General features: G+C 30.1%; 1 protein-coding gene across 1 annotated transcript in view; it reads right to left on the bottom strand.

Annotated features, from left to right (window-relative positions):
* Positions 1-12,143, bottom strand: part of LOC105622562 (syntaxin-binding protein 5) — a 41,210-nt gene that overhangs the window by 7,055 nt on the left and 22,012 nt on the right. The window contains exons 11-14 of the mRNA XM_012203979.1: positions 11,802-12,058; positions 11,468-11,654; positions 6,256-6,549; positions 5,333-5,846 (exon numbers count right to left, since the gene is read on the bottom strand). Of these exons, the coding sequence (XP_012059369.1) occupies positions 5,333-5,846; positions 6,256-6,549; positions 11,468-11,654; positions 11,802-12,058 (1,252 nt within the window). The remainder of the gene's footprint in view (positions 1-5,332; positions 5,847-6,255; positions 6,550-11,467; positions 11,655-11,801; positions 12,059-12,143) is intronic.

Here is a 12,143-nt window from a genome sequence, read left to right as displayed (position 1 = left end):
GTGTGTGTGTGTGTGTGTGTGTGTGTGTGTGTGTGTGTGTGTGTGTGTGTGTGTGTGTGTGTGTGTGTGTGTGTGTGTGTGAATTATTCATGTGAAAAATTAAATAATGAAATTAATAAATTATTTAATTTTTTGGATTGTGTGCAATCTAATATGTAGCAACATTGTGCAGAAATCCACACTCTCCGAGCTTGAAAAAAATCTGATTCAAGAAGAATCGCTGTATAGTCACAATGAAATCAAACTAAAGGTCAAGCGATCAAAGAGAAGTATAGCTTTCCCATTCGGTGTCATAGAAAGAACAATATCGGTGGTCTACGTAGGCCATACATAAATAAAATTACAGTGGGCTGTATCGGTAATACTACCAAAGCTGCTATACTGTCTGGTGTTGGTGAGGATATTCTGGTAGTTCAAAGACGTTTGAGCGACGACTGAGGGGTAGCTTCTCATCTCCGTGCTACGCTGAGCGTAGAATAGCGAAACTGTCGGAAAAGCGGCGGCAGCGCCCGTGGCGGAGTCCACTTCGAAGTGGCTAGTAGTGGTGCTCAGACACTTCTGGAGCTTCCTTATGCCCTGGGTGCGTGGGTGACGTTGATCTAACGTGACACCCTTGCGAGACATCGTATTAATTTCCTCGTCGGTACCGCTAATCGCGCCGGCAGCGGCACTACGAATACCCGAGCGAGTTATGTTAACACCAGCACTAGAGCCTCCACCACCATCACTATTGTAGGCGCCGTTGCTGCCGCTGCCACCGGTGCTACAACCATCACTATTATCACCATTGTCACCTCTCTCACCACCAACACCCACTGTACTTCTTCCCGTCACCGGCAATACGCACATCCCGTTCATCTACAAATCAGGCGACAAGTCAAACGTGAAGGCAAACATACGACTCAGTCAATGCTTTAGTTTATAAAGCAAATTTGTGTGTGGACTGAACTCTTTATATGGAAATGTAATGAAAACGCGGATTTTCTATCAAGCTTCTATTTAAACGAAATAACAAAGGTGCATGAAAAATGAATTTTCATATTCGTTTTTAATTTTGTTCTTGTTGAATTGTTTTACCGTATGGGCAAATATTATATATTTGTACATTATTTTATCATTTATATTCACTCTCAATAATAGAACGTATACGATGCACGTCAAGCTATTATAGCTTGTTCTGAATACAATATAACCGTAAAAATATTCTTTTATTATAATTTTCTAATATTTAATTTTTTTAATTTTTACAATAATTCTTAATTAATTAAAAAAAGTAAATGGAACTAAAATAATCATATAAGCTTAATAGAAATATTAAAAATATTAAATGCCAAATAATATCAAATAAAACAGCGCAAAAATTTATTATAATCTGTAAAAAGTATCGTATTAAAAAATTTTATTTAAGCAAATTTATTTAAATATATCATAATTATTATCAATGTGCAATGAGGCAAAATGGGTTAAAATATGAATTGTTTTTATAAAATCTATTTATATGCATATATAGGATTTTTTAATTCCCACCCTAAAATTGAAGAGATTCTCAAGCTGTAAATAATGAATAATGTAACAATGAAACTGAACTGATGAGCTGGAAATCGCTGGCGGAAGAAATGTTGATTGACAATACGATTATTTTCTCCTTACTTTGCCTTAATTACTAAATGATGAATGTACGCGAAAACATTTCAATAAAGAATTTGCCTCTTTGTTTTCATAAAATGTTTTTTCTCGTTGTTTTGAAATAGTGACACGGAACAAATTTTCATCTTGAGCAAATGGTGCACTATTTGAGAAAAATCGTCAGAAGCGATTATCTGAATAGTGAAAGTTTACGTAGACATTTGGAGTGTGGCGGAATCATGGCATCGGAAACTTCATTAAACAGGAAAATCAGGAGAAATCCTTCTCTTCCTCACGATTCTGCGTTCCGTCGCATATGGAAACAAATGACAGAGATCTCTCGATAAAGACGGACCGAAAAACATTTCAATTCGATTGGACGACTTTGTCTCAACTGTTCGAGACTTGTCGAGTAAGTTCGATACAATAGTTCATTGTTGCTGTCTGCACTGGGGCTGACGTTACAGAAGATCTCGCAAGAGGAAAATGTAACGATAAACGCCCGCACGTGTTGCACATCTCGTACTTGGTTGCTCGCTATGTGGAATATCAGCATATTATGCAGAGTCCTCTATAGCAGTCAGTCAACGTCGAGATAAAAATTTGAAATAAAATCTGAAGTAATAAATAATTTGCAAAGCATTCTGTCGGAAACGTCTATAACGTATCAATTTCACATTCTTAATTATAATTTAATAAAAGCTAGAGCTAACTTTTTGTCTCGTTGTCATTGATGATGCTACGACCATCAGTGTTATTATTATTACTATTACTATTTGCGTGCAAACCATCGAAAAAATTTCCAAAAGCTTTGAAAGCAATATTTGTACCGAGAGAAAGGTGTCTGGATAATATAAGAGTTGGAAAATCAGAAGAAAGAAATCAAATAGTGATTCTATATGTAGATTTGAAGGCAAGTAGATGTACTGCTTGAAATTAATAGTCTACGAATAGAATTCAATCTCTTGAATTACCGTGACCGAGCTATAGAACGACAAGAACTCTGCCTATTAATTTGTAACGTGTAATCATATTTCTTGACTTGAGATTTCGATGTCAAGAAGTGTGTACTTTTCTCTCGGTGATAAGAACAACTGCCAAAATATGAAAAACCTTATTTTTTACCTGAATCGACCTTGCTGTCGGGGAAGACCGCAAAATTGATTTGAACCTGAAAAAGTGTTAAAGTAGAATCTCTTCAAATTCGCAATGTAAAATTGTGTGAATGGAGGATTTGGCGCCGGTACGAACAGGATTTGCGTTAATCTCCTGCTGATATATCCCGTGAGGGTGAGAGGGCGAAGAGGGATCTTTCCCATATTTTGCGAGCATAAGAACAATGTTTACAAGTAGCCATAAAACTTGGAATGGATTTGACACAAATGGATATACCACGACCAAATGGGAGGCGATGCACTTTCAAAATATCTACTATGCATTCCAGGTACTGGTAACCTAAGGGGTGGGAATATACTAGAAATCTTAAGTACGGCTTTTTCCCGACCTATTGACCTATCGACCATCACAGAGCAGATAAATTGCAAACTAACGGTTTGACAGGATAATGGTTTTAAGAAAAGGCAATTGATGCGATTTAGTGAAGCGTTGATATATCCTTTAAAATGTATTCTTCTGAAAATAGTATATCAGAGACACACTTTTTTACGGATATAAATATAACATACAATAATATAGACAGAATAATAACATATGTTTGCGCCGGAAGAACTTTTGCCCGCGCATTTTAGGCGTAATTTATCACAACCTGTCCCATAATAAACTCGTAGTGCTGCCTTCACTATTACAACAGCGGAACTTGCAATATTACATTAAATTATAATATATTAGCAACTTTTATATAATAGCAACTTTATATGATTTAAATGATAGACCAACTCTTTGAAGTTTAAAGTCTAATAGGCAGCATCTTCTGATCCACACAAATCAGGAATGCATTTTAAAGAATTATCATTTTCAACATAGGTCGTGCGAATATTGTTTTGTCCTCTAGCAAAGAATTGTCTGCACTCTTCTATTAATTATAAGGCCTTTTCTTCATGATCGAAGAAACGTCGACACACTTCGGACGTACCTAATCGTAATGTTATCAATGAACTTATTGACTGACCATTATATTAGACTCTACATTTTGCGTGATCAGATTTCACAGCAATCTCTTATTCCACATAACTATAAAATATTTGTATTACAAGAAAATATCTATCAACAAATTTTTTATTTTGTGTTTTAAAATCTCACGATTGATGATATCTACGATGATTCTGCTATTAAGTTCTTATACACAAACTTTAAAAGAGTTATTGTCGTCAATTCAACCTTCATTTCTATCGATATCTAATACGTTGAAAATAAATATTCACGAAAATTAAATTGAAATCATAAAATAAATAGATGTGCATATAATAATTTGGAAATTTGCATACTGCACATATTAAAATATATGCAACACATGCTCTTTAACTGTATACGATAAACACAAAATAAATTGGTACCGTCAATCACTTTCTTCTGTTTAATGACGTACAGGCATGTGTATCAACAGTATTTCAATTGCATTATAATTGTGTTGCTATTTCATCAATATGCACTGTATTGAACATGCAATAAGTAAAGAATAACTAACAGATAACTATGAAAATTTGCAAACTATATTACTCAATTTTATGTATTTACGAGCACATTGTTAGATTTATGTGATGTATATAGAGTCCAACAAGCTGTAAAAATTAATATTTATTTGTTCAACAAAAACTAATCTATCATTTATAAAGTTTAAAGTTATCAAAGGAAATTGCAAGAATTTTCTTGCAAGAATATATGTGTTAAAAGTACTATTATCACCTACATATTGATCGATTTACCTAAACATTAAATGTTTCACATAAACCTTTGATGATATGTTATAATGAAAGCCAATATTGGGTAACAAAATTAAAATCATTTAATATTATATTTTATGAAATTATATATATATATAATTATATATATATAATTATATATATATAATTTTATATATATATATATATATATTGTATAATTATATATATAGCTATAAAATCTCTATTAATTATTTCTATAATAAAAACTCAAATTAGGAAGACTCGAATATTTAATATCTCAATAATATACAAGTATACGACTCGAATAAACTTCTAATTTTAATTTTGCAAAAAAATAATAAAACAAAATAAAAATATATGTGTATACTGTTCTGATCTGATTAAATTAAAAACGAGTTTAAACGTACAAAATTATTGATATTTATGAATTATTTATTTTAGATAAGTTTGTTTTTAAATAAATTTATTACAATAAAGTTTACCCAATCTTGGCAAAGATGGAATTAATATGAGTTGTGTTAACGTTTCCTCTGGAAAAAATTTTTAACGCATCTAAGAGCATCCTAGGCTTTGTATTAAAAAAAAGAGGCAGAAGCACGTCCAGGACCAGCCGAGCTCTCTCTCTCTCTCTCTATGGTTAGTCTACACCCACCACATGTTCTCATCCACAGATACAAATGCAATTTGTTAATCGCTTTCCCGATCGAGGAAGATTTCGATCGTTAGTAAGATTAATTACACGCACAACATTCACATTTAACGTGAAAATCTAACGAAGTAATATATCTCTAAGGACACACGGACGACACATAACGCTCTTCTACGTTAAATGTATAAACACTTACTGAATCTTCTTATAAGATTGCCGGTGAACGATTCTGAGGTAGCACTCTCCTCGCATCTTAGGTCACAAACGGTCGTCTCGTTCTTGGAAAATTTTAGATTCGGTACCGAGAGCAAACGGCCCTCTCTCTTTGCTTGTTTGATCTTGGCAATATACTTCAATCTTGGCGGTTTTGCCTCGTGTTCGGGCAAAGACAGGTTCATCGGTCTTACCGCTTCAGTTTTCGCGCCGATATTGTCATTGCTCATTATCGTTTTCTCATTCTCGTTCTCCGTCGGGCTTCTAGCCTCTTGGATCTCTTGCTTCTTGTCATCAGTCTGAGAACTCTCGCGTCTCGGAGATTGTTTCTCCGGTGATAATGAAGACTCAGAGTCAATACTTTCAACTGGCGACAGCGAACAACTTGTGCTGGCCGCTTCATTGATATTGCAATAAAATATGGAAGACTTTTGACTGCTAGTATCGCTGCTTATCTGCTGGCATTGGGGTACTTGCATGAGCCCCGACGACGAGCTCTTTCGGAAACATAAATATGTATACATTGTAAAACAACAAATATTAAAATTATATAAAAAAAGCATAATATAAAGCAAATATATTTTCACTAACATGAAAAGTAATTAAAAGAGACATAAACACTCAAGATTAATTTCTCTACACAAATTTGTACAATTACATATAAATATTTCTTTCATGAATTTATAAGTTAAATAAGAAAGAAACTTTATATCACACTTAAGATACAACGTTGCAGAAGTTGAGAATGCAACGACTGCATTGTAAGTTAATATTAAAATATTTTGAGACATTTCACGTAGATGTAAACCGCACAAACAATAATGATAGAAATACAAAAAACTTAAAATTATTGACGATATAGAATAATGATAAGTAAAGCACGTATTAAAAAAAACATACAAGTACCCCATTCTGAGAAGACACCGAGGACGGTGTAAAAGTATTTTTAATCTTCAGATCAACCTTGCTTAGTTGTCTCTTGAGACTAAATCCCTTCCAACCTTGGCTTTTCTGACACTCGTCGCCGTTAGGAATGTTACTCGCTTTATTGGATTCGTTCGTGGTTTCCTCCGCGTTCGGTTTTTCACTACTGTTTCCAGTCTGACTTTCATTGCGAGGACACTGTTGCTGTACTTGTTGGATCGAATCCGCTATCCTTGCAACTATCGGCTCGGATTCCATCATGGATTCTCGTTGATTCTGATGGATTTAAGATGTTGGGCTTTGCACAATCAATCAATTCGTAGGTAAAAGAAAATGATATATATATTGAACCTAATTCTAAGAATGGATTTTAAAAAGGGCTTTATATAATTTTCGCGTTCGTGTTCCGTAAGTGTCCACTAATAGTGGTGTAGACTAATCCCTTATTATTGTGCTATCGTACGATCTGCCGTGTCTGTAAAAACGCGTGAAGTAGAAACATGCCTACTAAAGAAAAAGCACAATATAAAATTTAAACTGAAAGCTACTGCAAACGTATGGTCACTTGTCACTTCCCAGGCTCGTGAAAAAATTTGAATTGAAGAGTGCAGACAGGACAATAATTAGATTCGGGTTTTTTTTTCTCTATTAAATCTGTCTGCCTATTCTTGATAGATGCCTAAGATGCTCGTAGAGACGTAGGCCTTCGATATTGCTAATCAATGAAATATTGTAATGTATCATTGTATAAATGACGATTATGTCAAATTTATATCTCGCTTTTTTAGTAACTTTGTAATGTTTTATAAACTTTCGGAGCACATGTAGAGTATTGTTGACAACTTCTTCCTGCTATTGAATCGTTATTGAAAACTGAATTCATAAATTCTGGATAATGAACGATCAGATTAAAGTATTGTAAATATATATGTATAAATGAGTATTTAAAAATGTCGCACATTATCATTATGCCTGATATGATTCATAAACGAAAAGAATATGGTTAATTGTACTGGCATCTTTATACACGAGTTATTAATAGTTTTTGCTGAGGGTCTATAATTTTCTGTCAATAAGAGAATAATATGAAATAGCGATCATAAATCTCGACGATATTATAAATCCCTGGAAAGGAAAATCTCTAATTTATGAAAAATATAATATGAAACCAGCTTATACATAGCCGAATTAACATGTACATTTCTGTGCAGTGAGTTACAAGTCTTATCTACACTGTTCATGTAAAATAAACAAAAAGAAAATTTAAAAAATTACATATATATGTACTAACAAGCATGCGAGTACATTTATGGAAATATTGCTGGAAGGTAACTGGATACTGGCTTCATAAAATAGCTCTGCGAACAGTTGTACCATTTGTTCCATAATAATTCTTGATTTGCTTTAAGCACATGAACAGTTAGTGATGATCTTAAACAATGTGGTATATAATGTATGCATTACATCAGTAAGATGACAGTACTAGGCATTGATAAAGGTAGAGCAAGCATATACAAAAATGTTACATGTCTATCTAATTATTTATCAATTGGATTTTTCAAATTTATATGGTTCAATAAACTTTACTTTCACAACCAAGATAGGAAATAAAGCATAATTTTTAGCAACAATCAAAATTTTAAATTATAAAACGAAATATACAATGATTTAATTTTTTTTTCCATATAAAAATTTAAATGTAACTTGATAAAATTTCATATCGTTTATTTATTAGCAATTAATTTAATGTTTTTATTAAAAATGATGACATACAACAATGAATGACAAAGCTTCTTATAATACTTTAATATTAGAAAAAATTTCCAATTAAGATATAAAATATCATCACGTAATTATATGAAAATATAAAATGTTTTATCTTACTTATAACATTTGTATATCGATATATCTTTAATCACCTGCTAAATATTTCATCAATAATTGTGCAGTGCTGACATTTACTGATGTGATGTACATACATAGCTGAAACATGTTATAATTATTATTACACAAATACAGTTTGTTTTTACTAATAAATTATTATACATACACTAAAAATATTTCTTTATAAGAACATTTGTTTTATTATCTACAATGTTGAAATTTTTATCTTCTAACATTGTACTACACCACCAATGTTACGTTAAGATAAATAAATATATAACACAAATACAGTTTTTAAAATTCTGTTACTAAGTTAATAATTGACTGCGTTCAGCGGTTCAATAATTGAGTGAGCGCTCGCTGTTATTGATGTATTCTTGCAGATCTAAAATGCTGATTGGATGATTTAAAAGAATACATCAATAACAGCGAGTGTTCATTCAACTGTTGAGTCCACTGAATGCAGCTATTGTTAACATAACAGTAGCAAACATCGATTAATGTACACTGCTACTAATCAAATCACGTATATAAAGAAAAAACACTCATCTAAAAACATCATTTAATAATTAGACATCATTTTTAAATTCTTCTTAATAATATTTTAATTTCTCAAATATAAAACTTTCCTAAATACTTGATATACATATGATTTGTTATCTCAATGACATTTTAAATTTAATGTACTTAACAAAATTTTCAATCCTATAATACATCATACATAAATTACGTGAGCACTGCTAATGTCTCGTAAAAATTTAAAATAAAAAACGTAAAATTTATGTTGCACATTTATATTTCTCATGCATTATTGAATTTTATATTAATTTCTAATGATCTAATATATTATACGACAAAAAATTTATGAACACTGTTGTAAACATAAATTATAAATTTTCATAAATAATGTAACATATGCACATATATATATTATTGCATACATTTTTACAAAATAACATTTAGTTTTCGAAGCAAATTAATTATAAATTATAATTAATTATAAATTATAATTAATTATAAATTATAACGTCAACATTATTAATTACATTAATATTATTTCTATGATCATAGTTATAAATACTTTACATTTTTCGTATAAAGTCTATGCACATGCACAGAGCTCGCCAAATATTTATGTAAGAACCGTTGCTATACTTATTATGGATTAAGTAAGCAGTATTTCTATATTTTTTCTACTTTTTCATTTATTTATTTGTACTCATTTACTACATTCAACATTTTATTATCCAATAACAAATTAAATAAAACCAAATTCGTATCACCAATTTCTAACTACTCAAATAACATAATATAAATAATATTCTATACTGATGACACAGCAACATTGTACAACAAAAAAAAACATAACAGTTTCTTCAAAAAAAATATATTTGATCTTACTTGCTTCAATGGTAGACACATAGTAGTTAGCTAAACATTAAATGCAAAATATATTTGAATACAATGGAAAAAAGCGTTATTTTATATATATGAAATTACATTAAGAAAACAAAGTATTTAACCTTTATATGTATACACTAAGATATACATTTTCTTAAATAACTTTAATATTTTGTCATATTAATAAAGAAATAAGAACAGCACATTGTTATAATTTGTTAAGAAAATCTTCACCACATGAAAAATGACAAGATTGACCAATAGTTGTTAATATAAAATCTTTCTTCGTAAAGAAAAATTTCTTAAAATAAATTTTTTTTAAAACATATTTTCATTTAATAAAGATTACGTTGTTTAAGTCATCTGTTACATAAATGTTCAATACATTGAAAATAAGAGATTATTCCTCCTAAGGTACAACTGCTCGAATTTTGTCAGATATATTTAAAATCAATTGTTTTATTTTTCTGATATTATTCTGATATTATATGTTATTGCCTAATATTATCTGAAAATTTACTAAGCAAAGAGTTTAGAACTCTTAAATATTTTTGTCATTAATTCAATTAATGACATAAACATTTCTTTAAGATTATATATATTATAGTAAAAAATAATAAAGTTAAAAAAATAATTTATGTGTGTAATTTATTGATTGTAATATATGGAGAGAATACTGTTGTTATACTAAAAAAAATTTTTTGTATGAATATGTAATAAAATAAGTATTTAAATATTCGATTCTATATTATTCGGTAGTATTCGAATATAATTATATATACAGTTTAAATAAGTTAAAGTGCCGCAATTGCAAGTAATATGTTTTTACACGCTATTCATATTTAAATGCAAATAAAATTTACATATAATATACTTCTAAAGCACTTAGAGAAATATTATACTTAGCAATGAGAAAATTAATAATTAAAGAATTAAATAAAATGATAAAATTAATTTGTAAATAATTACGTACTAAGAAATATCTAATAACATCTTAAAATCATATTTGTAAGCCACTGTAAGTAGCAACTCATTAAAATTCGATGAAACCCATTTGTTTCCATATTTTTCTAATCGTGTTTTTTAATTTAAAAATAAATTTTAATTATTTATTAAAAGTAATTACTACACAAATTTTAATTACTTATTAAAAGAGAGCTTTATTATCTTTATTAAATGTTATTAAAATATTATATATTTTAAATTTTAATTAAAATATTTTTACTGTTATCATCACATTTGATTAAAAAATATTATTATTCGCGTGTACTTGCATAAGAGAATAAATATTTTACCTTCTTGTTGCCAACATTTATTTTGTTTTATAATATATTTAAAATAGTTTTTTTAAAAAAGATGAGATTATATAATTTTTAGCGAATTATGCTATAATGCATAAAATTACAATAATTTTAGAAAAATATAATGAAGAATAAAATTGTAGGAAAATTCCTCAGAATTTTCAAATTCACTTTACAAAAGTTTCAATTTACAAAAGTAAACTAATAAATTACAATAAAAATTAGGTCATTTTTTTTTATTTAAAAAACATGTACTGTACTGTGCAAGTAAACAAAATTTAGATAGCTTTATTATATACGCACTCGTGTAATGATAATTTTTAAACATTATTTTGAGGTATTTATATTTATTTACAGAATTGAAAAAATGTTTCATCCAATCATGAAACTTTAAACTACGATATTCTTTCTAAATTCTTTCACGTAATTATAGCAATTTACTTATGTAAACATTTTAAAATCATGCAATAAAAAATAATGTTAGCACTTAGAGAAAGCGGAATGCAAGATGTAAAAGTTCTAGGTCCTTCTAGATAAAATCAAGGGTAAGAACTGGGAGAATTAAAATGTACACAGAGAGTTCTAATAGAAAAAGAAATACATTTTACCTGATCTGAACTTGGACTCCGTGCCTTATCTTCATTTTCTCGTTTTAATTCATCCTGTCGTTTGGGACTTCGCAAGACGCGTTGATAAGGATCGCCACCACCAAGATCACTGGTGTTCAATACGACTAAAGAGATCTTCTGCACGATGTCCACTATCACTAACCCCGACTCATTTCCATAGGCCAATCTAAACATTAAAATATTGCGTTGCATATTCTCTGTCTATGATATGCAATGACATTTTTGAAAAGTTATATATGTTAATGTCAATTCAATTATGAAATTCTCATGTACGTTACAATAGCTAATACAATCCTATATAAATTATACTCACAGGCCGTATGAAGAATTTAAACTGAGGGACGTTATATTTTCGGGTAATTCTCCAGGAGGTGCAGTTGTCAAACAAATCAATGTCGCTTGAAAACCGGCTGGCCTTTTCTGCAGTCCCGTTTTGACTTTGAGCGGATGATTGAACTCTATGGTCTTCGTTTCCACGTTTCCTACAGTGTTTCCAGTTGCCGGAGATTCACGATCTGGTGAATTGTCCGCTTCTTTTAACGGATCCACCGATAAGCATATTTCCAAAGTCTGCAATATCGAAATAAAATCATTTTATTCTTGTTATGTGAAAAACGAATGCAGCGTAAAGAGAATACTTATTATGTAAATAAAA

The sequence above is a fragment of the Atta cephalotes genome (assembly GCF_000143395.1).
Source record: "Atta cephalotes unplaced genomic scaffold scaffold00046, whole genome shotgun sequence".
NCBI lineage: Eukaryota > Metazoa > Arthropoda > Insecta > Hymenoptera > Formicidae > Atta > Atta cephalotes.
This window is presented reverse-complemented; position numbering and strand designations above follow the sequence as displayed.